The sequence below is a fragment of the Corvus cornix genome, chromosome Z (genome assembly GCF_000738735.6).
Source record: "Corvus cornix cornix isolate S_Up_H32 chromosome Z, ASM73873v5, whole genome shotgun sequence".
In the NCBI taxonomy this organism is placed as follows: domain Eukaryota; kingdom Metazoa; phylum Chordata; class Aves; order Passeriformes; family Corvidae; genus Corvus; species Corvus cornix.
In genome coordinates this window covers 75007056-75035010 of record NC_046357.1, presented here as the reverse complement: position 1 = coordinate 75035010, position 27955 = coordinate 75007056, and the positions used below count along the sequence as shown (strand labels likewise).

General features: G+C 43.5%; 1 protein-coding gene across 1 annotated transcript; it reads right to left on the bottom strand.

Moving 5' to 3' along the window:
• Positions 1-845: 845 nt before the first annotated feature.
• On the bottom strand, positions 846-27292 carry ACOT12 (acyl-CoA thioesterase 12). The gene is made up of 15 exons (XM_039566483.1): positions 27155-27292; positions 21883-21952; positions 18602-18662; positions 17522-17623; positions 15397-15529; positions 13555-13705; positions 10174-10293; positions 9410-9560; positions 8256-8311; positions 7831-7891; positions 6463-6546; positions 4573-4706; positions 3498-3626; positions 2364-2490; positions 846-1561 (listed from the first exon to the last, which is right to left on the bottom strand). The coding sequence occupies exons 1-15, from the start codon at positions 27261-27263 to the stop codon at positions 1427-1429; spliced, it is 1623 nt and encodes a 540-aa protein (XP_039422417.1). The 5' UTR covers positions 27264-27292; the 3' UTR covers positions 846-1426.
• Positions 27293-27955: the final 663 nt, after the last annotated feature.

Here is a 27955-nt window from a genome sequence, read left to right as displayed (position 1 = left end):
CTGCCCTCACCTGCACAAAGCAGGGCTCGGAGAGCGAGCTCCTGCCTGGAGGGAGCTGGACCCTCCTGAGCTGGGAGGTGGCAAACACGGCCTTGGTGGCTTCTGTGCTCTGGAGGGGGCTGCCCTTGCTCCCAGAATGAGGCACTGCACTTCATCCGTGTGATGGGAACACCGATGCAGAATCGGAGCTGGGTCTGTGGTCACTGCTCCCCAGCCAGAGGCCAGGAGCTGTGTTGGTCCCTGCATTCTGGGCGAAGCACACCCCGGCGCTGTGGCTCAGCAGCAGGCAGAGCTGTACCCAAGCTGAGCCACAGGCTGGGGGACACAGGTGGGGTGACACCCCCGGGGCTGACAGGGCTCCCCTCGGTGCCTCCCCTGCTGCGCTTCCCCGATGCAAACCCTGCCGGCGTGTTCTCAACCTGTAAATCCCTGCAGCAGGCTCTGGAGTGGCTGCAGCTCCATCTGAAGGTGTGCTCACTGGGACCTCTGCCAGCCCTGAGAGCTCTCACCCTGGCAGTGGTGACACTGCAGTGACATCAAGTGGCAGTGCTGCACCTCACGTGCTCTGATCCCTCACCCGCAGGTCCTCGCCAGGATCCAAATGCTGATGAGCACCCTCGTTCCTCTGACCAGGCCTCTTGGAACTTAAACAGGAGCAGCAAACAAAACAGACACAGCCACAGTCCAGCCTCTGGAGCCATCCCCCCCTTTTCATCTGCGAGGAGCGGATGCAGGGGTTGCTGTTGTGTGTTTGCTGCAGCCTGGCACAGAGCCTGGAGCTCACGGCTCTCCTGCAGAACCCACCACCACTGCAGGGCAGCTTTCTGCACACCCAAACACTGTAATGAAATCTGTGGTGAGTTTGTCACCTCAGAAACAACAATTTATTGGGAGTCACAGAGAAACTGACAAGTACTGAAGTACAGACATTAGCAAACACTAATTTACATGGGCTGTTACCAGTTTATAAATAATGGGTGTGCAAGGACCTGCAGTGCCAGGTCAGAGCACTGGCAAAGCTACTTGGTAGCACTGGTTTCTACAGATTACAATGGGTGGTATTTACAGATTTAAAACTGCCTGGATGCCCCTCTGTTCAATGTAACATTAAAATAGTGGAGTAGTCTCATGAGCTACAGCTCTACTGAGCCGAGTTCTGCCTCCATTTATATAAAATTCATTAATGCAATCAAAAGCAGAATCTGCCCCTTAATCTTTTTTAAATTAAAAGTTGAATTTAGAGCCTAAGGCCTAAGCTTGGTTTGATAGAAAATGCTTGTACCACGTATTCCCAGGCTGAAGCCCAGTACTGGCTACGTGATCCGAAGTAAGTAACCTACAGAAGCATGCTCAACACCCTTGCAGGAATTTAAACCAGAACTGCTTGATAATCTTCAGATGCCCCTTCAGAAATCTGTTTTTAACTTCAGCACTTGCTGTCTTTCAGCTCTAAGAACTTTATACATTCCAAAGCAGTGTCTTCAATGGATTTTGATGACCCAGTAAGATTTGCAGCTAAGTAAGGCATAACTCCTGATGTCACTTGATTGAAGTAACACACCTGTTTGAACAAAAGTAAATGAAACAAAAAAGCCTATGGATTGCAAGCTAGCCATTTTTTTGCAGAGCCTGGATGAGTATCACAGTTCTTATGGATGTGAATAGAAGCACACAGTGCTTCTGAAACTGAAGGTAATAATTTGCAAAAAGCATGCCTTTTTTACAGCACTCCAGTGATCTGGGTGTCCTCCCTGCTCTCAGATCCTCCAGCATCTGCAGGTAAATGTACAGAGCAGTGCAGGAAGAAACACTGCGTACAACATGTTAAATATGTGTGCTTTGTGAACAAAGCTGCTGCCTGAAAAAAAGGAATTGCAGCCATGGAGAGCTGCTGAAAGTTTTCATTAATGTGTTTTTTTTAAATGGAGAGGTTTTAGCCTTTCCATGGTAAATAAGTCTGGCATGGGTCTAGAGGTGGGATTCAGTTTGTGTGATTCCTGGCATATGAAAATTCAGGTGAGGAATGTACTTTGAAGTAATTATTTGACCTTACTGAAAAGAGAGACACACCACCAAAGACCAGTTTATGGCACACCCTCTAGAGGTGTATTTTAGGACTCAATGAATGACTCTGGAGGGGCAAGGCAGCCTGCAGTGCTTAGTTAGACCTCATTTCTAACAGTCAGATTGGCCAAAGCTGGGCAAGACAGACTCCACACACCCAGACCGAACTCTCTTTTTGGAGGTATTTTGCTGTTCCCTTTGCAGACTGTCAGGTCAGGTGAGGTGACAGCCTCAGGGCAGGGGGCACAGGGCAGGGGGCACAGGGCAGGGGCACAGCTGGGCCCTGCAGGGCTACTCACAGTGCAGGAGCTGCTGCCGTTGCTGTGGATCTGAAACCCAGCACAGAGGATTTCACTCCTGCAGAACTCTGGGCTCGGGGGCACCGCCCTGAGGGTCACCGACCTCACAGCCACCATGTAGGGCTCCCTGCAGGGCAAGGGCAAGCATCACCTTCCTCTTGTTAAAAACATGCATGGAAGTAACTACATGTCATTTTCACAGGAGGGCAGAGAAGCTCCTGTGTGTTCAATGATCTGATTGAAAGCCTGGGCCCAGCTGAGTCTCCTCGAGGCTTCACCACAGACTCCAGTCCAGGAGACCTCTGTGGCAGCCAGAGAACAATCCCCCACCTCCTGTTCTTTTTAATTTACCCTGCTCTCCTCAGCCCATGTTTACAGAATCAGGGAACAACCCTTACCCAGGGGGTTCATAGTGTGGCCACAGTAAAGGTATCCAAACTCATTCAGAACCCTCATGGGTGGAAAGCAAGCCCAGTACAGAATACTGCCTTTTACTTACTGTTAACTTGAAGAATTACTGAATGTGAGAAAAGAAACAGAATAAAGAAGGGTAAGATACATCAAATGGTCCCATTTGCCCATGTTTCACTATGTAAGAACAAAAGGAAATCTAATACAAAATAATAAAATTTTAAAAAGCACTGTATGTTAAACTGAGCAAGGGACTTGGCAGAATTTACAGACACAATAAATGTGTGAGGTTTCAAGCACCTCCTTGACTAAGTAAAAACTCTGTAATTACATTGAATGGGAGTACAAAGTCACTTCAAACAAACAAGAAGACAAACTCCCATCTAGGTGCTTCAGCCCACTGACAGGCTCTCTGGGACATGATTTTTTCCCCAACTTGCCCATTTCAAATTTTGGCCAATTTGCCCTCCTGGTAGACCACTCCCAAAAGTCACTATCAAAGAATCAATACTGGACTACACTAAAAATTCATGCTGATCTGGATTTATTTCATTGCACCTTCACATTGCAAAGCTAATCTGGTTGTACAAACTCAGGCATCAACATAGGAATCTCACTCCTTAAAAAGCACAGGGCCACCTTTGTCAGCCAGGGACAGATCCCGGTCACAGGACTCCAGAATGTGGCCCCAAAGAGCTCAGTTACAGTCAGAGCCATACTCACTGCGGCCTGCAGGGCTGCCTTTGGGACACGAGGATCACAAAGTCTCTGGGTTTGTGGCCCGTCGTGGGGGGAGCTGTAAGGCGATAGATTTTCTCCTCTTCGCTCACAGCCTGCAGGACCTCGCACGTCCTGTAAGTACATTTCACACACAGGTCAGGCGCTGGTGCGTGCAGCAGCATCTCCTTCACAAATGCAGTGCAAACGGCTCCATCTTAACACCGAACCTTTCATTTGCATGTTCCAGCAGCAAGGCAGACAGAGAGAAAAACTGGGGTTTTCTGCAACACCTCATCAACAGTATTTCTTTAGGTTTCATTTGTTACAAGCTGTAAATTCAGTAGAGATTGCAGATTTTCAAATATCCCTAAGATTCCACTTCCACCCTCTGGTAAAAATCTTTCAGGATGGAATAACTAACTGGAAATGCTTCACCAAATCAAATTAGTGTAATTTCAACTCAACTGTCTCTAATGACTATTGTACACCATAAAAGGTAAATAGAAAACCTCAAACACCTTTTAGAGCCATTCCAAAACCCATTTCCAATCAGACAGACTTCCAAACATGTTATTTTTCTGAAAATACGCATTTTGAAGAACCCCATTTCTTGATTTCTCACTTTGACTGGACAGTGAAACTGAGGATCAGTGTCCCAAACAGCACAAACATGAAGGAATCCAGGTTTTCCTTAATTTTTAAAGTTAGCACGCACAATATATCCACCTCGGTTCTTACTTTTAACTTTCTCTTTTTTTACTCATTTTGGGTTTTTGTTACTCTTAACACACACATGTCTAGGATGGAACTGTGCTCATTTCAGAAAAGATGACCTCTGTCCCATCCCTCTCTTTTGACAGAGCACTCTGTATTTTCGAACCAGACTAAGCACAAACCGAATTTTATTTCTACACTAAAAAACCAAAATCCATACTTTGACTAATGAACCCTTGATGTCAAATTCTTAGAATGCTTTCTTCCTAACGACGCAGCAAAGTTCCAGCACATCAGGAGTGTGTGTGACAGAAAAGAGGGGTGCTCAGGGGGTTCAGAGCCCCAGGGAGAGGCAGGTTCTCACAGGAAGTGTCTGTCCCAGCGCTGGCGGAGCCTGAAGTCGGACAAGAGGGAGAAGGCGACGTGCGACGGAACCTTCACCTGCATCTCCACCTTGAAGGACAGCACAGCACCCTCCTCGTGGGTCCAGATTTTCACCTGAAAAAAAAAGCCAGCATGAATTAAAAACAAGGAATGATTACTATAAACACTTAGATGCGTAATCCTACACATTTAGGACTCGAGCAGATTTTCTCAGGAGTTCCTGTGAAATTCCAGATGCCTTTGTCCAGGCAAATCAGCCACACCTTGGCCTAGGCCCACTGCCTCTGGAGTAACTTCCCTTTCCAAAATATCCTTCTTTTTCTCCCTTTTTCTCTTCTGTGAAGCAGAGCACCCAGAAGTAATGACGTATTGAATAACTACTTAGAAACATAGTTTTGCATCTCTTGTCCCACACCTGTGCTATCCTTGTCTTGATTATCTTGGGTCTATTTCTATAGGCCTAAATCCCAACACAGAGAATTCAAAAGGAATAACCTGTACATAACAATGTGCACACAAAAGAGGGTTTGGCACCTCCCACAAACCCCATATAATGGCAGAAGATGGGTACAACAGAATGCTTACAATTAGAAGGTTTTATTCCCAAATACACATGCTTTATTGCTTCTCAAATCCTGGAAAGTTTAACAGATTTTCATTTCCAAGTAATACAAAATTCATAAGGTTCATCATCACTGCTGAGGTTTTGTTGGGGTTTTTTTGCTGTATCAAAAATGAACGATCTTTTGGTTATGCTGCATTTGTGCAACAACACAGATTCTGTATTTTTCTGGATTTTCCTGTCTTGGAAGAGGAAATAAATCACAACATAATCCAGCAAGCACCTTGCTGAAGGAAAGTTTGGTGTAAAACTAAAGGCCTAAGAGCTTTAAAAACCACCTACAGGAGGTCTGCATCAATATTCCTCTAAGGCACAGAACAGAAATCACATTGTTCTAGGAGTCTTCTAGACTTGAGAAATCACAAAACAAAGCAGGAGGTGCAGCTGTCAAAACACCTCTCTGCTATGTGAACATTAGCAAGGCTGAATTATCTCCACAGCCTTACAAGTCTTGTGGTTTTGTGTCAAAGACATCACAGTGCCATTTTTTACCTTCAAAAATTGTCAGTCAGCTTGGGGTCATTCCAGTTCCAGGGATAAGTGAACAAATCCTCTGAAGCTTAAGGTCATTCCCCCTTTTGGTGTCCTTCTCCAGACTTCTTGTAAGCCCCCTTTAGGCACTGGGAGGTGCTTCAAGCTCTCCCCAAAGCCTTCTTTTCCCAGGATGAACGACCCAGTTCCCTCTGCCTGTCTCCATGAGCTGGTTCAAGCTTGCTTTTCCCAGCACCAGTGTTGTCCATTGTCTATTTGGCACAGCAGTGTTTACTGAAAGTCTTTAACCACTGGAACGACCTACACATGGAACTGGCAGATTTGCCATCACTGGAATTCCTTATTATTGTATCTGCTCTTACTCAGGTGTCTTATTGTCTACATGCAAGAGTCACTAAGCAGTGTTTCATAGCCTGTGATGCACAGGAGGTCAGACTAAAATACTGCAAAAGTCTTTTCTTGTCCCAAAACACCTCTGGAACAACATGATCTTGAAGTAAACTGAGAGTCACTACCCACATTTCAGAACCCCAGCCTTGGCAGATGCTTGATGTCTCTCCATTGTCTGGAAAACACACACTGCACTGGGGTAACACCAGGTTTGCCCTTAACTTTCTTCTGCTTTTCCTGGCAGAATCTTCCTCTGCTAGAACTGGTTTACACACGTTTCCTTACTGATTTTGGATTTTTAACGCCAATTCAAGAACAGAGGGGTGCTTTCCTTTCAGACTTCTGTGATTTTTTTTCTGCACTTACATTATCCAGGGTCCTGGTTATGTCCCATCCCGATTTTCTTGCCAGGTGTGTCAGTGCAGCTATGTTGCTGTAACTCAAATATGCCTGAAACACAAGACACATGTCTGAAAATGGAGGGGTAAAGGTACATTTCACTAAACATTGCAGAAATGAGGTGTTCTTCTTTCTATCATTACGCTTCAACTGCAAATAAATGTTTATTTTCCTTGTAAGTGAAAACACACTTCAGTAGTTTCTGAATTAAAACTCTTCAGTGGCTTCCTTATGCACGCACATGGCTGTTGGCAAAACAATATTAATTAAAGGACAAGAAAACACTATTTTCTGCTTCTCCAGTTATAAAGCCGTGCAGAACAACTTTGACCACCAGGGAGACAATACAGATAACCTCTCAGACCACTGAATTAATGGTTTTGTCCATCTTCCTCTGCAGTAATTACACGAAAATTAACCTCTTCTTTGCTACCAAGCTGGGTCCATCTTGGCAATTGCTTTACACAGCAGGCTCACAGCAAAGAAAGTGCAAATACACCCATTATTTTTGCTTGGCTACAGTGGATGCAGTTCTCATTTAACCACTGTATGAAGAGAATACAGCCTTAGAGTCCTTTCTGACAGGCTTTGATTTCACAGGAAATAAATCTTAAGCAAGCCATTTTTATCATTGTGTGCATATTTTCATTCATTGTTCTGCAGAAAAAAAAATGCTGCTTTAGCCACAAAACCTGGACACTGAAACAACATTTAGGTTGTCTATAAATCCACCAAAATTCAGGTTCAACACCATTCACTGGCAAGACACAAGCACAGCCAATGGCCCAGCATGTCCAAAGCAGAGATACCAGTCACCTGGTGCAGGGTATCTGGGAATGAACACCTGATTTCACCTCTCTCTCCATAGAAACAAAGTTTATGCTATTCCAATGTTCATATCTCTGTTGCTATCTCTCCCCCCACTTTTAGCACTTGCTAAATGGTTTCCTCACAGCAATTTCTTAGCTATTCAGTGGCTGGAGAAAGACAAGAAACAAAACCCCAAACTACTTCCTCTACAGGAGAATTCAGCTTCTGTAACAGCTGGGGACACTGAGGGATAAATCTGCAGGAGACCTTAAGGGACCACTTGTATACGTCTATTTTAAGGGCTTTTTTTTATCCTTTGTATTGAACTTACTCTTACATCAGCAGTCAATCATCTGCTCTCCTTTTTTAGAAGAGAAATTTCATTGTGTTACACATGCATCCATTCCCCATGACCACCACAACACTTCAGTGCAGAGGGTCCACCTGTACTGCCACAGCCTGAACAGCTGTTTCACCCACCCCAAACGGTGCACAAACACAGCTTTCTATGCACCTACAGATTACCTGGTTGCCTGTCTCCCAGGCATCAGAAGGCTTGTCTCCTTTAGCTGACAGCATGCATTTTCTAAAACATAATTAAAAAGAGACATAGTAGCATGAATTGGTTCTTTACACTCACTTCTGTATATGCTAGGAAAAATCACTTTGTATAGGCTTAAGTGTCTTCTAAATACAGGTACTTTTATCAATTTTTGGTTTGAATAACTGCTTTTTCTTTCTGAGAAAGATGGTGAAACAATATAACCTACAGAGGAAAGTAATTTTGAGACAAGGAGACTCTAATAATTTCCATGGCAATGAAAAAAAAATTATTTGGACATTTAAGCCATGAAACAGCCATATATATGTCAAAGAGAGTTCACTTACTTTATTTGGAGGATTATAAAATTAAGTTTTCAAATTAAGATCTGCCAGTGACCCAGCTATACCTGGTGAGTCGAATTCTCCTCCGGGCAATTGCTCCGTGGTACCTCCTCACAGCATCCTGTATGAAAAGTGAACCAGAGAATAAAACATCTCATTATTTTTGAACAAAGTCTGAAAAAGGACAACTAAAAATTATTAATTACAGATGGGCAAATGCCAGAGAAATAATACAGGCAAATAAAGAGCAGTGCTTTGTGTATTGAGCTTTCCACAGACTAACCCAAGTAAACTGGTGGTTTACTTTTTGCCTCAGCACTATTCCCTGAAATTTGAAAAATAACCAATGTGATAGAAGAGTTGTATCATTCTAGCATCCTCTTAGTGCTTTTTGGTCCTAAACCAGTGGCAGCTGGGCAGTGCACCACACACATTCCACTCTTTCTAAATGTGCCACCCACCAAATAAACTATTAACCCAATTTATCATCATCTGGTGTTCAAAGCACAATGGAGATTTTATTTTTTAAAGTCCGTTTTTCCTCTTGGGACAGCCTGCAATGAGCAATAGTGCAACTTACTGTACATAAGAAACCTTGATTTATTTGTCTAGTTGCCATCCTATAAAAAATAAGGTCCCTGATGTTAAAAAATCATTTAATTTCTGCCTACACTGGCTCTCTAAAATTCTTGTAAGTGGAACAGGAAGATTAGTGACAGGTGTCATCACAGCAAATAATTCAACAATAGCATTCACACTGCTCCAAGTGCTTCATGAACCACTTTGAGGGAAACACAAACTGAGATCTCCATGTCAAAGGAACTGAAAAGCCCACCCATGTCATGGGATTTGATTCCCACAGACTTCTTTATTCACTCTATTTCTCATCTTTGTTAAGGGTTTATAAAAATAACTGTTCACTGAATACTTAAAAATTTCATCTACAGTCAGTGGAAATGGCACAAAACAAAGACAAGTGGAAAAATCTCCAAACACATCAGATTCTTCTCTGCCCATCAACCACAGAATCTCTAGTCATGAGGACCCTCTGCTGAGCCTCTCAGTTTTGGAATAGTAAAGCTAACAATAACAAACCTCTCACTCGAGGGCAAACATTTCATTTGGGGCTTTTCTCTCCTGCAAGATGCATTTCAGTGCCCTGCCTGGTCCTTGCTCGCCCCAGAAGGCTGTGGTGACCATCCGGCTCCTGAGAGCTCACCTGTGTTGTAGGCTTGACCCTGGGGAAGGTGAGCAGCTCCCCTTTGTCATTCACAGCAGTAAAAATGAGGAATGCACTGTTAATGTGCCGTGGCTGGGCCTTGATCCACTCCTCACAGTTGTAAGCCTCGACACGGACACCAACCTCCAAGCTGAAAGGAAAGTTTGAATTAATTACTAAACTGCTGCAAGTGACGCAGCAGCAGCCCTGAGACATGCTAAAAAGGACTGCAGTACCTCCAGGCGTGCAGGAAGCCTGACTCAAATACCTTCTGTAGCATAGCAAATCAATTACTCAATCTGGACAGACACACTTCTGAAATAAAATAAAAGATGGCAGTAGCTAAATAGCATTAACAAAAATAAGCAATACACAGAACCCAGATCTGTCAACAAATGTCAAGATGGGAAAATCCTGGCAACAAGCTGGCATCTTCTGAAGAATCGGATCTCTTGGAGAAACTCAGCCCTTCAAAATCCCTGAATTTAAGAGCAATATTTATTGTCCGTGTTTGCAGGAATGGGATTTGGTGACAAATGATCTTTAAACTGAAAGTCAGAGAAAAATTGTTTTAAAATCTTCCAGTGATAAAAGTGAAACAGAAAAAAAGCACATACAGGCAGTTACAGATATAGATACATCCCTCCAAGTTACACATGAAAAGTAATTCATTCCCTAATGAAAATCCTGCTGATGAAACCTGAAACACACACTGTTGGCTGGTGCTGGAGATGCCAAGGCAGACAAGAGATGAGGAGCTTTACCTGTTGTGAAAAGTGTTGTTGACAATGGCATTGAAGACGAGGCGGTCACCCACAAAGGATGACCCCCAGAACTTGAACATGTTGACTGACTTCAGGATGGGATGGGAACGACAGAGGCGGCTGAAACAGAAAGAGAGAGCAAAACACACAGTTGTGCTAAAAAGCACAGCTGCGGGGGGTGACTGCAGAAACAAGGTTTGCAGGACCTGAAAGGTCACTAAATTACACTGATGTACTCCATGTTAGCATGTTCAGCTCCAAGAGCATGTAACTCGAGCTTCTTATGTCATGCTGTTTGCTTTCCAACACATTTTACAAACACCAATTAATCTCACTGCTTGAGACTACCCTCTCTTAGAGCCAGACCATGAATCCCTTACCTACAGAGTACCCACCTACCTCACAGTTTCATTAATTTCTGTCGGACTGCACAGGGAGCAGGTTTCTGAGCAGAGTAAAAATGCCAGACCTTAAAGCCCTTAAACAATTAAAGGAAACCTGAGCAGAAAGGCCAAGCACCAGGGACAGTGTCCAAACAATGCCACGTCAGTTTACCTAGTCTAAATATTTGTACTTTTTGCTTGTTTTTAGATGCTTTCTGCTTGTGTGATAGGAAATGAGAATAAAAAAACCCTCACATGGCTGCCAGATGCAGTCTGTGTTAATAGGATCTTGTCTGCAAGCTCTCTGGAGCAGGCAAAAATCAGGTTTCTTCATCAGTTGTACAAATAGTCAAAGCCCTTCACTTTCTGCTAGGATGTCTGTGCTTCACAGGAAGAGGGGACAATATACAGCACATGCCATTTATTTTTAGCCTCTGAAGCAACACACTGCTCTCAGTAAGGACCCCATGTGCACATCTGAGGATAGACTGTTCCATGGTGAAGTTTATAAATGTGAAAACACAGTTCTGTAGCACTCCTAGCTTTTAACTCAACTGCACAACTAATGTACCAGTATTGTTAAATGCACACAATTATCTGCAGCTAATTAACTGACTGGTACATCTCTTTAATAGTCTAATACATTTGAATTACTTTGTAATTAAATTAAAATAATTTGCTCTTCTGATTTAAAATGCTAAGCGTTGATTTAGTTTACAATGTTCAATCTAAAGATGCAAACACAATAATGATGAGGAGAGGAACAAACCAGAAATGGGCTTAAATATTCATTTTTTCCTGGAAGAGTACACCCTGAATGCTTTTATTGCAAACATAAGGAATAAGAAAGTATATATCAAGTTCAAGCTAATATTACTAATATTCAAATGGTTTTATGTTGGAACCCTGAGTTCTGAGAATTTCAGCCTTTCAGTGCTGACAGACAGTGATCCTCAGAAGCACACTGCATTTGACCTGAAACCTTGGGAAAGGCTTCCCAAATTGTGTGGTAACACTGAGGCTGCTGCTGTGTAGTTAAAAGTTATATCACTGGGTGGAATATGTAGAGATGTAGAAAAATTAGGTTTACGGGATATATGTAACAATATGGAGGATTTTGGGTGTGGATTTGTTCTTCTTCTTTTCTCCTTCTTCTTCACAAATCTGGGTGTTCTGGTATTGGATCAAAAAACCCGCACTGCAGATCATGAATAGTTAGTTACTGCATTATAAGTAAAAAAAAATTAGTTGGCATTCCATAATTGGGTAATTTGGACCTTAAAAGACCTTGGAAGTTAGAACTTGGAGCCACTTTCACCTTGTTAACCAAGAGGCCCATCCCGTGCAGCTGTACTATAGATAAGAAAGTAATAAACATCTAAGTCCGAAGATAAACTCCCGGGCTCTTCTATTTTAATTCGAACTCTGAGTAAAAGAACTCACAAAACAGAGGCAAAGAAGAAAGAAACGATAAAAGAGAAAATTAATAGTTTTATTGCTATCTGCAAGATTTACATGTATTGGCCAGCCAAAAAAAAAAGATGGTGGGGAGGTGAGAAGCCAGAAGGAGAGTGAGTAACCTTTAAAATGCCCTTACAAATTTATTTTTCCTGGGTTATCCCTCCAGTTCCGTTCCTCCATCACAGTCTGTGGCCATAGAAACTCTTACCTGGCACCCTCAAAGGTCAGGTCTAACTCTGAGTGGCCTCACAAAAGGTTCATAGTGAGAGTAGTTATTTCTCAAGCAAAAACTAACATCTCTGTTTTCAAACAGCCTCTGACACCAGCTATTATTCCTGAAATTTTCAACATGAGTAATCATGTTTGACATTAATTAGTTCAAAGAAAATTTTGTTCGATACTCCATTTGCTGATGCTTCCTTCCTTTTTAAAATCTAAATGTGACTTGCTCTAGGTAAAATTTATCAGATGAAAACAGGTAAATATTCTGAGTCATATTATGGCAAAAATCTGCAACAGTCCCTTCAAGCCATTGGAATTGCACGCTGGGGTAAGGTCAGTGCACTCTGATGCTATAGAAACAAGTTGTTTATCCAACCACTACAGAAAATCTGTTGTTATCAGTAAAACCACTGGCTACAAATCAAAACCATATGAATAATGAATAGAGAAGCCATTTAATTATTAAAGATAAAAAGGGAAAACATATCTAACATCCCTGCAGTGAATTAGGTCACTTGGTATGCAAGAAGAATTCAAACTGAAACTTGAGTGGTGCTTACAAAGAAGCTTTGTACAGTGTCCAGGAACAGGAAGGGAGACAAATACAGTTTGACTCCAGGGAAGAGGAATTAAATGATTATATGTCTGGGTCACACTGACAAGCAGTGTCACAAAATATACTTTGTTCTTTTTACCTGAAGATGCCTGAGCTCTTTAAAGTGCTAAAATTGTTGCAAGCCATAGGATGTGCAACTCAGTGGGACTGAAAGGTCAAGTGACTTGCTGAGGGTTATACATCCGTTCTATGTACACACCAACAAAACAGAACCTATTTCTGCAGATCCTTCTTCTCTGACTTCTTTTTCTTATGGCATCATGAGGATCTGCAGACTAAGTTACAGAAGGCTGTTCATTTGTGGATGTCACTTAATACAGGGTCAGTACTGGTTTTATCCTTATTAAACAACTTTGTTTAAAACCTTTGCTTTTAAAACACTGTACCAAGCACAAGGAGGGCGGGTTTCTGCTCCTGTATCCAGTGTCATCTACCTGCAAAGATTCCCAGGAAGATAACACAGCCCCTTTTGCCTTAGGGCCTACATATGTAACAGAGTAATTTCTGACTCTCAGTGGCACGGCATGCTGTGGGAGATGTACCACATAAATAGTTCAAAGGCCTCCTGTAATGTGAGGAGGAGGAACAGTCACTAAGGCCTGGGTCTGTATTCTTCATAAAATAAATCCCTGTGAAACCTTTAACATTAAAAGCACACCCATTTAGAACCACACGCAGAGAAATGCTGTAGGAAAGTACCTTGCTGAAATGCTTGCCACTGTCTGCATCCAAGCCATGATCTGGCCACCAAAAGTGTTTCCATGATGGTTTGCATGAGGAGGCAGGACAAGCTCAGTGCTCTGCACATGAGTATGTTCAGTTGAAAGTGCATCTTTCTCCTCACAGGTATCTGAAACACAGCAGCAGTGTATCAATGAATGCTTTCAGAAGAAAACATACCCAGTGAAGCGTGCAGTTTGCTTCAGACTCAGTGAAAAGAAGAAAAACAAAGGCACAGAAGAGCCCTGTGGTTTGCAAGAGAAGCAAGAGGCTGAACATTTACTCTGTCAGGGTGTGTTCACGGCTGCCAGCACAGCTCCAACAGGGGCTGTCAGAGCAGTTCAGCAGCGACTCAAACGTCTGTCAAAGACTCTGCACTGTGTGTGATGGACACCTGTACAGATGTGTTTAATTAAGGTTAGAGCAGGACACAATTATTTCATAACTTGCTACAAATCCTGTGATTGTCTGAGACAACACTGAACAGATGAGAGAAATGAGGATCTGAACCAGTGATCATTTTATGTTACCTGAGCATTTCTAATGTCACTTTCAAGTGCTTAGCCATGCATCCTCACTCTAATCTCTGTTCTTTTCTTTGGTGTTTTGCAGGAACAGATTCAGGCATGAGATTACACCAAGTAATTTTAAAAGTGCCTATCTGTGCTAGGAGCTGCTTGACCTGAATGGTACTATTGACTTATGCCATAATTAACTCACTTTGTGATTATACAAGTGTGTGGAAACGTATGACTAACTCGTACTTTGGACCTACTTAAGTTGTTCCCTAAGATCCACTCATCACACAAACTTCACTTTCAGGGTATGATTTGTACCTATTTTGCTACCTAGCAGGCTGCACACTCAATGTACCCTCTCCTCCCCCACTTTGCTTGTTCTGTCTCCTTAAGGAGGTGAAGTAGTGCTACAATAATACCCTTCAAACAAGTTTCCAGGAAAGGCAGTGGAGACAGAACCCATCGACCTCTGATTTGTCACTCAGGTTATTAAACTCTACCCTGTGAGACAGTTACCATGAAGACAAATAGCTTGTTTTCTTGTACCAAACAAGACTCTTCAGTTCTATGAAGTTGTACTGAATTGTTAAGGCTAGATTTTTTTTATAACAGGTTTAATCTCTCCTCAGTAAAACCACATAATGTCTGTTATTTATACATGGAGCTACCGCTCAGATTTTCCAAATACCAGCATATTTTCTTAACTGCTCTAATTTCTTCTGTGGGGGAACACAACAACTTTTGAGCACAACTTTCTTTAAGAACAGAAATTACTGCCATAAATAAAGAGAAACCTGTTTCTTTGCTCAGTTTTTCGAACTTTTTTTACCTGTTTTGACCTCTATGTAATGAAACTTCTCCTGCTTGTTGGGAATAATGTCAGGGCAAAACATAGCTCTTACTTTGCTTTCTGGCAAAGACATGGCCATAAGCCTGAGTGAATTTCATCCTTCTGTCTACATCACAAATACTGTCCCAGAACTTTATTGCTGTAATGCAGAGTTCTGTGTGGCTTGTGAAACCTCACACACAGAACCTACGTGAAGATCTGCATTGCACATCTATTTAATGCATGCTTGGCCTTCAACCCTGCATTTTTAAATCTGGAATTTCTGAAAGACGAAGAAATGCCAGTGTATCAAAATAACTGCCTAACACACCTCTGGTACCTCTAAGCACAAATCTGGCACAGACTTTTCCACCTGATACCACAACCCCTAGGAGATGTTTCGTCTGCTTTTTTCCTTCCTTCCAGCTGCCCACAAGTCTTTGTTCCACCTTCTATGCTGAGTACAGAAATCACCTTCCTTATTGCTTTCCTGCATTAGCTTCTGAAAGACCTGGACATAGCCCAGACGGATTCTTCTCCTCTCAATAGCCAGGCTGTGCTCCAGGTGGTCTTCTGTAGACACAAGCTGTACAGGTTTTAACTCAACCTGTGCAAATGAGAAGGAAAAAACCAGAACAGGTCTGAATGTCACAATCATGACAAAGTACACTTTTGAACTTAAAACAGCATCAGTATTTTCTGCAACTTTTTCCTATCAACTATCCAAGATGACAAGTTTATTAATACAAACAAGCACAGAGTTTAAAGTTCAATAGATTCTGCATCATCCTTTCAGAGTCATTCATTAAAACTCAGTGACAAAGTGCTTTTAGCTTTTAAATACAAACATCCATGAGAGCACACAGTGTTTAAGACAGTTCTCATTTAAGAAAAAAATAAAGAAAAAATAAAAAAGACAGGAAAAGATGGAACTTCATATGAAGGTTTGAGGATTGAATTTTTGAACTACAAAAATAATCCAGTTGCACTGATCAGTGGTGTCAGTGTAAATTCCTGTGTATGTCAGTTCAATGACCAACTGAATCCAAACCTGTACTGGCTTAAGAAAATTACTACCTTTGGATAACTACAGCACAGGTGTCACTGCACAATCACATGTGAGATTTGTCTAGAAGGCCTAGCCTCAGGAACATTAAAATAATGCACAAAGCAGTGCACCACAGACAAATTAAACATTTTGCATCTTGAAGTGATGCCACTAACGTTTCTCAGCTTTTGACTCTTCCCTCAAACCCTCTTGCAGATTCATTGCCCCCCTCCCAGTCCTTTTCAAGAGTTTCCTAGATTTTCCCAGATGGCTCAGCTAAAAAAATTAGGGTGGTGGCTGTATTGGGATTCCCTCTGTACAACTTCAGAAACAGTTTTCAGAAAAGCAGATTTGAAAAAAATATTCTTCAATTTCTCTGAGACTTTAGTTTGTGATGGAATTTGAACTGAACTCTGAAACTCCCTCTGGGTCATTCCTGTCTTAAGCCTAATCTTAGTTAATCATCACCAATTTAATCCTGAGTTAATCTCCTTGGAGATCTAGGCAAAAGGTAGACAGGTTGATATTATGAGTATGATATCAAACTAATAATAAACAATTCTTACTTGATAGAATTTTAGTGCTATCAGGGTAGCAATTTAGCCATTAGCCTTTCAGAGACAAGTTGGGCTTTAGTTTTGGTGAAACTGTTCCAATCACTTTCTTCTCCAAAGTGTGCCACATCTTCACAGAAGAGAAAGCAGGAGTGATTGGATATATTAATATATCATAGGATATATCATGGGATGGCTCTGCCAATCTGCAGTGGATGTTTAACAGGCAGATGTGCTGTCATAACACATTCCATGAGACAGGAAAGTCAGATCCGTGATCCAGAAAGTACAATTTGACATACAAAAGGAATTTATTCAGAGAATCTGAGGAGTATTTGGCCTTTCTCGTAAGGAAACGCTAAAAGGACTGTGCCTCTCTGGCACAGTGATGTGAAGGCCAACAGTACCGTGACTGATTTCTGAACACCTCCAGAGAGCCAAACACTGGGGAGAAGAAACAGCCCTGGCGTGAAAACTAATTAACATAAATGGCAACGAATCCATTTAGATTGGAAGTTAGCTTAAAAATAATGTCTTCTGTCTGAACAGCGATGTCTGAACAACCTCCCCAAGAGGGAAAGTGAAGGATAAAAGCCTCCACCCTACAATCAGCTTCTGAAGAGGAGAGAGATTCACAAGGAGACTCACAAGGATCTCTCTTTCATCGCTTGCCTCTGTGAATACTGCAGCCCATAAAAAGACCCCACTTCTATTATGAACAAATGTGCAAAAGGAAATGGAAATAACAATAATAATAATGGAAATAATAATAATTATATTATTATTAATAATAATAATAATAATAACAACCTAACCATTTCAGAGCAGAGAACTGGAAAAAAATCCCAAAACTCTACCTCATAAAGTCTGGACTTCATGATTTTTCCTATCACCAACCAGAATAAACAGTGCTTCTGCTATGTTTCACAACCAGAAAAGTTGGGTTATTTCAAAGAAACTCAATCAGTCCAAGCTTAGGAGAAAACAGGAGAAATACCTTTCCAGCACCATCTGGTTTGGCCACGTATGTTGCATATGCCACACTCACAATCTTTTCGGCATTAGTCAAAACATCCTGCACTGTCACCTTGATGCCAACCTACAAGGAAGATGGTGGTGGAGGAAGGAGACAAAAAAGGTGCTTACATCGTTGTCAACTGACCTGAGACAAACCAGTGCAGTTTTTATCAAGTTAATCATGTCCAGTCCCTTACACCTAGTGGAAAAAGGTTAAAAAATTGCTCTGATCACCGATACATCTCTGATCATCACAACGTTAACCGAACTCTGAAAGGTTTTTTAGTACAACAACTTTTATGTATGTTCAGCATCACATGTACGGTAAAATTACAAAACAGGAAGACACTCAGATGTAGTTTTATGGATATTTCCTTCCATTTACTTGTGTGGCATTTGGAGTCCCCATCTGAGTATTCTAAGATCTGTACATGCAAAAAAGTGTGTTTAGTGGTGCAAAACACAACGAAACACTTGAACGTGAAATACTGAATTTGATCCTGTGGGATAGGCTTGACATACACCAAACTTCTGATCTTTTCTAATTTTTAGAACCTTTTGGAATACATTACCTGTGTGATGCATCATTCCCATTAATAATAATGGGAATTGGACACAGGCACAATGCACAAAAAGCATCCCCAAGGTTCAGTTCTGATTTGAAGTGACTGGGCAAGGCTTTGCAGATTTATCACAATATGAAGACTAAGAACATGTGTACACATGAGATACATATTTTTGTATCAGAAGTTACAAAAATGCTTTGAACTCCACGTATTCAGTGGACCTGGCCTGGACCAACACCACCTATCCCATCCTGCCTACTACACCTGCCAAAGGCTTCAGTTCTTCGGGGCTCAGTTTCTACTCTGACATGGATTATTTTACAGGAAACACACAAATGTAACACTCTGAAAGCAGTTTCATGAGGCAGTGTTACTGTTCAGATATCTGCAAGTATCTGGAACAAATACATCTGGACCCCTGCTGGCTCCTCTACTGCTCCCACCTCTGCTCTATTCCTTCAGTATCTTTAGAATTAAGAGTAATGATCTCTTACCTCCATGCTGGTTTTGAATGCTCTGTTCACCTTTGTTCTGATGGCAATAATTTGTCCAACCCTGTTAAGAAGAATAAGACCTCATAGAATGCAAACATGCAGCTTTATAAGGGATTGAATCTGCCTCTCGAGGCACTCCTAACAGTAGTGAGGAAAATCTCATTAATCAGTCTGTGTCTTCCACACTGCACTGAAAATACACTGAAAAAAGTGATTTTCTCACTGTTTTCGATTTAACACTGTTATTCACCAATCAGATTTGGTCAGTAAAATTACAGCCACTCAGAGAACAGCATAACCTTAATGCCAACATTCCTTCTCTCTGCTGGTGTCTGTACGCTGTCAGGTGTGCTCCAGGCCCCCAGGTGCACCCAGAAATTTTGGCTTTTGCTCAAAAGCACATCTTGCACCAAATCACTGAGTACATCTAGCTGCAGAAACAGTCAGATACACTCTACATGCACCCCTGGCACAGAGGCACATGAGGCGATAACCCCAGGACAAAAAGTGCTCTTGGACATCTCTAAAGGACGGGGAAAGACTTCACGTTCCAAGTCTTGGCCAAGAACAGGATTGCTTGTCCCTTCTGTGCTAACATCAACCCTCTGAAAACTACTCTTTCCCATTCACCTACATGATATACCTACACAGAATTTTTACTTTATCATCTAGTATTATTTCACTATATTATTATTTTTTAAATTATATAATTTATTATTTATTATCTTTTAAATTCTCTTCATTATATCATCAAATCCAATTTAAATGAGGAAATACTTTCTTTCCTTCTGGAATTCCTAAAGTACCTGTTCCATGTTCATAACAGGAGCAAACCTTGTTTCCAAACCCCTCAAATCCTAACTCTAAGCAGTGCTGAGAGGGTAGAAAGAAGGCAGTTTGCCCTCAAGTTTTCCCATTGAGCAGGAAGTAAAAGTACACAACGTGCAGGGTAAGCCAGAGGCACAGCCAGAACAGATGGGAGTCAGGCCACTGCCTCCAGGGAATTCAAACTGAGTTACAAATGCTGAAGAGCAGTCCTGGGGCAGGCCAAGTGGAGCTAATTACAGCCAAGACTGAAGTAAAATATAACTCAGAGCACTTGGGTACTGACAAAACCTTCACAACAAAGGATTTCACACAGTTATTACCCCAGTTTAATAGAAAAAAATAGTAAGAAGAATTTCTTCCTAATTTAAATGAATAAAGTTTTGACATTTAAAGGTAAAGGCTTACTTAAATTGCTTATTCCTCTGCAGAACTAGAATGGGAAATAGGAAATAGGAAACCTGCTCCTTCATAGGACCTGACAGGAACAACAAACTACACAGCAATTTTCTTTTTCTTGTTCACACCCAAGAACACGGGTGGAATCCTTTGGGTGGAAGGGGCAGAGGAAATGGTCAGTGGAAAGAACTGAGACCATCTGCAGGTACGCAGCTCTCAGTAGCTTCTGAAGAGGATGCCCAGAAACAGTTTTTGCATTATTCATTGCAAAGAAAAAGCAGAACCGTTAAGGCAGTAGTTCTCAACTGCACAGCTAAGGGACCCACCAGCTCCCTTCCAGAAAGGAGTGTTCAGAACAGTGACTACAGATAGGCAGGGGCAGAAGTCACACAACACCACACTTTCACTTAAAGCTGTCAGAAACCTATCCGAATGAAATGACTATGATTCACCCGTGGAACACTAATAAATTTTAAATAAATGTGACTTAAAATCAGATGCAACTGAAAATCAGTACCACTGAACTGCTGCGTTTACACAGACAGGGAAGAGGTTATCACGGTATAAAACCAAGTTTTCAACTATATAGATTTGTGACAATTTCTGTTTACATCTCAGCTGAAATAAGCACAGAAGACTTAATCCTTACAGAAGATTTAGTAAGCTGGTTTAGGTAAATAAACCTTACACCAAGTCACTTCCTTAAAAACCATCTTATTAATTTACTAGTGAGAGCAGCAAAGAGCTCTTTTAATTTATGCAAGACGTTTGTATAATAAACTAGATCTGGCAAAATTTAGGAAGTGCACAGTGACCTACAAGCAGGATGTTTGGGATAACCTGACACCAAAAAGCAGTTTCTTAAATAATCTCTTTCACAGTTACAAGATTTATACCTAAATTCTTGTTACAAATGGAACACTAGTATTACAAGTGAAAGAAGAACTGGGGAAACAAATTTGGAAAGAAAAGCATTTTCATTATATTCTAGAAGCTCAGTTCTGCTCTCAGGAAATGACGTGAAAGTCCCCTGAAGCTACTAAGTCTGAACTATTACACCTCAAAGGGAAATATTACCCTGACTTTTGATTAGTTTTCACAGACAGGATTTTTTTCTACGGACAAAATTAAAAACACAGAGCAATTCCAGGCAGGACAAGCACTCCAATACTGTAAAACAAACCAAGAAACTCTCTTTTGAGTTTCAGATTCGGTATGATCATGTTCTCTTCTTTGTTAGTGACTCTAGTTCTTACTCTAATGGACACTGCTCTAACAATCACGAGTGTGAGTGGATGCTTATTTTACACTTATGCCAGGAACAGTTTCAAACTGACATCAGCTGTACCTCTGACAGGCAGTGTTGCTGCATTCACAGCCACGATAACTGCATGGGCACTGCTCTGTGCAACCATGTCTATCCCATCTAAGCACTCATTAATTCCCAGACTGCACAGTGTGAAACCACAAAAAACCCACAACGTAATGGCTTTAAGTTTCTGTAAAGACATGGTTAAGGAATAAAGGTCCTATTTCCTCTTACAGTGTCTTTTATCCCTCTGAAAACCATGAAAAATGGTTGGAACAAATTCAGTCCTGTATTATATTGTAGACTCAGTCGATTCAGTGCTCAGTGAATGCAAAACATTTCTGTTTTTCCTAAAAGAGCTGAAAGAAGAAGATGTTAAGAAAGAGAACTGGCAACAATAAAAACACTAATAACAGTAACTTTTATAGGTGTGTATTCCTTATTTAACAGAGATAAGCAGTGCCCTGCAGCATTCACTAGAGCCAGGAATCACCGGGCCATCAGTATCTCAGCAGGCATTTGACTGCCAAGTCAAAGTAACAACAGTTTATTTCTGCCCTGTGAAATGGATCTGCTCTCTAGGTGGGTCAGGCTATCACAGGTAGAAGAGAGCAATTTTGAGACTTAGCCCCGTGACTGTGGTGAGTTCATGGGTCTGCTATCTCCCATTTTATAATGCCCTGGTTTATCTCTCCCAAATAAGAATCTGCAGAATGAAAACATCTGACTGTCGTCAGCTGGTTTGTACCTGGCAGCCTCTTCAAACTGAACGTCATCCATGGACGCTGTCACGCAGGACACCCCAGCATGCTTCTCAGCTTCAAAAGAGACACAGGGACACACAGTTACCACACGGCCCCTGCAGGGACCTACACCCCTGTGGGCTCGTGCCTGACAGACAGAGACCACACACAGCAGATCCCACTTCTTCCCGTGAACACCATCATGCAACTCTGCAGGGGGCCCCTGAGGAAAAAAGAGATGCTAAATGTGATTAAAGGTAACATGTTTTATCATGATTTTGTGGTACAGGGTGTTCACGTTTATGGCTAACATCAGGAGATGACACTAGATGATAGCAACTATCCTACTCAAGTTTGAAAACCTCTAACTAAGGTCTTTTTCTTAAAATGAGCATTCTGGTAAGAGAGCCTTAGCAAGCATTTTGAAGGACAGAAAAGAGTCACAAAGTGTTACAAAGCTCACAGAAAGCTCATCATTCTCCCTCCAAACAGTATGTCAGGAACATCAGCTAGGGCAATCCAGTGTGGAAGTTTTATGTCAGCTGAAGATTCTGAGATACAGGATAAAAACCTACTGGCTTATTGGTGTGGTCACAACAGTGGAAAGCAGCTAAGTACGTGTCCTTAAGGAGAGGCTAAGGACTGAGGCTATGCGTCAGACGCGGTTGAACAAAGCTTTGTATGTTTTAAACTTCTTGAATAGCTCCTTTGCAGAACCTACTCCACCAATTGTCAGGCATTTTTTAAATAGTACTCAGGCAAAATTGAGAGAAAATCCTTTAGTCTTGATCAAAGATTTACAGACAGGAAAGATCAAGGGTTCATTTCAACTAATAACCTGGGGAAAAGGGTATGCTTGTGTCTCAACAGGTGCAGGACCGAAGTGGATTCCAGCAAAAAACGTGAAACCTTATCAAGTCCAGAAACAAGCAGGAACTGGCTCAGGGAACAAGGAGGCGAGCACGCAGGTGTGAATCAGTGCCAACACTGCTGTCGATGCCACAGACATCAGTTGTCCTTCTGTGCAAGAACTGTGGACGGAGTCTTATGCAAAAAGTGGGAAAGTTAATGGTGTAAATTCTGTATGTAAGAGTGTGTTAGAAGTTGTGTTACAGATCAGAGATTCCTATGTGGGATAAAGCTGTTGAGAATGAAGCTCAATCAGGTGTTACACTTGTGCCTTATCATTTCACTGATTGCGTTAAGCAATGCAGCTTTCCCAGTGAAACAACCAAAAGAAAATGTCTGGGAGACTTTGGCCAATGCATCAGGCTTAGATACCATCTGTCTAACTCATTCAAGGCCAAAGAAGCCATTTTCAACATGTTTAGTCGGTCTACCAGCAGACAAATGGCCACCTTCCAAACATGCCAATCTAAAACTTTCACAATTCGGTTCAAATCCAGTGGAAAGTTGGGGTGTTTGGACCAAATCCCTTCTGGAGGCTCCTTATGAACCTCAGGAATTGGAAATTCTTGGTTCAATAAAAATGGAGTTTTGTGTAATATTCAGTTCTCCAGGGTTGAAACAAATAAAGACAAGATATCAGATGTCACTCCAAATTACAAAATACATAGAAATGCAACATCTTGGTGCAATTCAACAGTAAAGATGAGCACACCGTTCAACCAGGATCCACTGCAACTGCCACAAGGGATGTTTCTCATTTGTGGGGACAGAATTTGGCCTGAAATCCCCTCAAATGTCAAGGGCGGTCCATGCAGCTTTGGAAAGCTTTCTTTGCTAACGCCTAATGCAAAAATGATAAAAGAACAGAAGAGAAGGGAGAAAAGAGTTGTTGAGCAATATAAATCTGATTGTAATGACAAATTTGCAGCTTGGAATTTTGGACAAAGGTTTTCTGCAGCTCTCCTTTTACCTGGTGCTGCTGCAGGAGCAGCCTTGAGACAATTGGATCAATTGGGCTGTTGGCTAAGTAAGAACTCTCATGCTGTCTCTCTCGCACTGAGTGATATGTTAACTGATGTTCAGAGTGTGAGACAAGCGACTCTGCAAAACAGAGCAGCAATTGGTTATCTTGTATTAGTGCATGGACATGGATGTGAAGAATTTGAAGGTATGTGTTGTATGAATTTGTCGGATCATTCGAAATCCATCCACTAAAGTATACGGCAATTAGACGATGGAATGGAGAAGAAAGCGGATCATTGTTGAACGATTTGTTCAATTGGTTTGACCTTACACCTTTATGGAGAAAAATTTTGAAGGCAGATTTGTATGTTTTAACTATTGTTGTAATTCTATTAGTATTTGTACCTTGTATACTCCACTGTGCTAGACAAGCCACAGACAAAGCTGTCAAGGAAGTGGTTTTGGTTCAAACAGGAGGGGGAGATGTAGGAACCCAGAGTGCCGAGAGGATTTCTCTGCCTGTTTTTAAGGGTTCTTACCCCCCTGAACAACACTGTTTTAAACGCCAACCTTGGAAAAAATTACCAACGGTCAGACAAGAACTAGAAAATACGGTGGTGTGAATTAGGTGATAGACTACTATGTAAGACTGTCACAGGGTGAAAATTTAGAGGTTTTAGGCTTCTCTTTGTAGTAAATAGATAAAAAATATCAAAATGGAGGATTGTTGTTGTTCTCTAGACCTTCTTCTCCTTCTTCTACCACTCCATGTTCTGCAGTCAAAGTAGTTTGGGATGATTGGATAGAGAATTCTGCAGTTCCTGCCTGTGTTACTGAATAATTGGTAGGAAAGTCAAAATAATGTCCGTTTTTAGTAACTATTGCTTAAAATATCTTTCAAAGGCCGTGTAAATCTTGACAATTAGACTTCACTCCTGCTTTCTGTGCTCTGTGCTGTACCTGGGTCACGCTAGTGGCTCTGTTCCTCTGGTAAGACTTAATAAACAACTACCTGGAAGCATTGAAACTCCAGGAAAAGTCTCAGTTTATCTCTGAAACTCCTTGCAAGGACTTTTAGAAAATTCTCTCGCATCAGGAGGGATTTGGTTTATGGCACGGTTCAGTCTCATTAGTGTTGCACCAAAAATGCAGGAATGAAATAAAAACACACAAGATGTAGAAAATTCAAAACCAGAATTCACCTGCTGTGAAATATTTTTACCTAAATATGAACAGTTCTTCATCTCCCTGGGATACATTTGGTTGTGAAAAAGAATGCACCCTTTTTGTATTAATTATGAAAGCTAACCTGGAAAAGGTAAAAATCTTATTTATCGTTAATATTTAATCACCTGATAGTTAAGTTTTTATAGCAAGTTAATATGACATATGATTTATTTGACCATAGCACCTTGAGCTTCCAGTCAGAAGATAAATCTCCAGTGAACCAGGAGCTGTATAAACACAGGGAACCTCTGCTCCAAAGTCCTGAGTGACAGAAGCATTAGAGTGGACTGGCAGGAAGCCTGGGAAACAGCACTGCAGAACAGGCAAGAGCTCTCTCTCCCAAGCAGCCCCGTATTTTCAGTGAGCATCACAAGAGAGCTCAGAAATCAGAGATTTTATATCAGTTATCTGAGGAGCTCCCTTTGAAAATATGAGGGGAAACCACAGCGTCTCCTCAAAAAGCGCTGAAGGGCTGAAATCGAATCACGCCTCCATACACCTCTAAAAAGACGCGTGCTCATTTGGGGAAGCTGCCCCGCCGAGGCGTCCCCACGTGTCTGTGCGATCCCCGCGCAGGCTGCGGGCGGCAGAGGCAGCGGGACAGCCCGCGGCCACCGGGGACAGCCACCCCGAGCCCCGCGGGCAGGAGCCCCGAACGGGCAGGAGCCCCAAGGGCAGGAGCCCCGAACGGGCAGGAGCCCCGCGGGCAGGAGCCCCGAACGGGCAGGAGCCCCAAGGGCAGGAGCCCCGAACGGGCAGGAGCCCCAAGGGCAGGAGCCCCGAACGGGCAGGAGCCCCGAACGGGCAGGAGCCCCAAGGGCAGGAGCCCCGAACGCCGCAGGCTCGCCGCGGGCGGGTCAGGCACGCACGGGGAACGCAGCTCGCTGGCAGCGGCCGCGGCTCTCGCCGCGCTTCCCCTGCAGCCTGTGCTCACAGCAGGCACTCACAAGTTACTTCCACAAGTCAGCGAGGAGGTTTTAGAAGCTTTCGAAGCCGAGATACGTCAGACATGGAGTGCTCTGCACGCTGGTTGGATATGTGGTTGTTTCACAGAACCACAGAATCCCAGAATAGCTAGGGCTGGAAGGGTCCTCTGGAGACCATTTAGTCCAATCCCCTGCCAAGGCACTGGCACCTTTCCTTCCTTTAAGCACGCATGTGCCAATAATCTTAAATTAGCACTTTTCTTTCTTACTTATCTTTTCCCACCTCTCTTCTTCCCTTCTGCTGCTCCTTTTTAAAATTCTCCTCATCCTCACATTCCCATCACCTTCCCCGCTCTCCCGTGCCATCTGACAGCTCATGGTGTCTGTTCCTAAATGGACTCCAAATCCCCTGGGCTCCTCGAGAGAGACGTGGTTCTCCTGGAGCGGGTCCAGCAGAGGCTACAAGAATGACCGGGGGACTGGGGCATCTTCTTCATGAGGTAAAGCTGAGCTGGGTCACTTTTTCACCCTCGGGAAGAGATGGGTGAGAAGGGACCTCATCCACGTGTATAAATGTCCAAACGGCGTGTCAGAGCATGGATAAGGCTCTGTTTGGTGGTGCCCAGCAATGCAACACAAGGCAAGGAGCAGAAAATAATGCCCAGGAAATTGCACCTCAACATGGAGCTGTGTCAGGGAGGGTCAGGCTGAGATCAGGGAAAGGTTCTTCCCCCAGAGGGTGCTGGGCACTGCCCAGGCTCCCCAGGGAATGGTCCCGGCCCCGAGGCTGCCAGAGCTCCAGGAGCGTTTGGACAGCGCTGCCAGGGATGCCCAGGCTGGGGTTGTTGGGGGGTCTGGGCAGGGCCAGGGGCTGGGCTGGGTGATCCCTGTGGGTCCCTTCCTGCTCAGGATATTCTGTGATTCTATGATGAAGAACTTCTGCAGGGAGCACTGTAAGAGATTGCCCAGAGAGGCTGTGGAGTGGAGCTCCCCGGAGCTATCCCAGCAGTGTCTGTATACGAGCCTGTGCCCTGTGCTCTGGGGCTACCCGAGGCGGGACAGGATGACCACTGCGAGCCCTTCCACCCTGCCCCACCCTGTCACCCGCTGCAACTTCCAAAGCCCTTTCCCCGCTCCACGGGATGAAACCTTCCCTCAAGCCTCCCGCTGCCCCAAGGCGGGGACTGTCCCCTCCCGCTCCCGGGCCGGCACCGGGCCGGGCCAGCAGCGGGCCGGGCTCCCCTGGCGGTACCTGCGAGGCAGGCGGCGGCGTCCATCCATCGCAGCAGCGGCCCCGCGCCCAGCTCGCCGCGGGGCCCGGCGTGGGCCGGCAGCACGGCCTGGCACATGCACACAGCCATGAGGGACCCGCTCCGCCCGGCACCGCGGCCAGCGCCAGCCGCCGCCGCCTCAGCCACGGGGCGGGACCGGCCCGCCCGGCGCTATGCGGCCGAACCGCCCCGCCGGCCTCCCGCGGAGGCGGGACGGGCTGAGGGGAAACGGAGCCGGCTCTGAGGGCAAAGGGGTGCCCGGGATGAGGGAAGGAGGGGGGTGGGGCTGAGGGGAAAGGAGGGCGTGGAATTATGAGAAAGGGCATGTGAGGATGTGGGGAAGGGGATGAGGTGCTGAAGGGTGCCTGGGATGAGGGAAAAGGAGTGTCTGGGGCTGAGGGGATGGCAGTAGCAGGGGTGAGGGAAAAGGGATGAGAGTAAGGAGATGTTGGGGATGAGAGGATGGGGTGCCAGTGCTGAGGGGAATCATGGAATGGTTTGGGTTGGAAGGGACCTTAAAGCCCACCCAGTGCCACCCTCTGCCATGGGCAGGGACACCTCCCACTGTCCCAGGCTGCTCCCAGCCCCAATGTCCAGCCTGGCCTTGGGCACTGCCAGGGATCCAGGGGCAGCCCCAGCTGCTCTGGGCACCCTGTGCCAGGGCCTGCCCACCCTGCCAGGGAACAATTCCTTCCCAATATCCCATCTTCACCTACTATCTCAGTTTGAAGCCATTCCCCCTTTGTTCTGCCACTGCATACCCTGGTACAAAGTCTCTCTCC

Bases quoted from the DNA above. Each gene is read 5' to 3' on its own strand.
- ACOT12 (XM_039566483.1), bottom strand. From the start codon at position 27,263: ATGGCTGTGTGCATGTGCCAGGCCGTGCTGCCGGCCCACGCCGGGCCC. The intron at 21,953-27,154 runs GTACCGCCAGGG...TCTCTTTTGAAG, and splicing joins CGCCGCCGCCTGCCTCGCAG to CTGAGAAGCATGCTGGGGTG. The intron at 2,491-3,497 runs GTGAGTATGGCT...CTTGCCCTGCAG, and splicing joins AGGCAGCCCTGCAGGCCGCA to GGAGCCCTACATGGTGGCTG.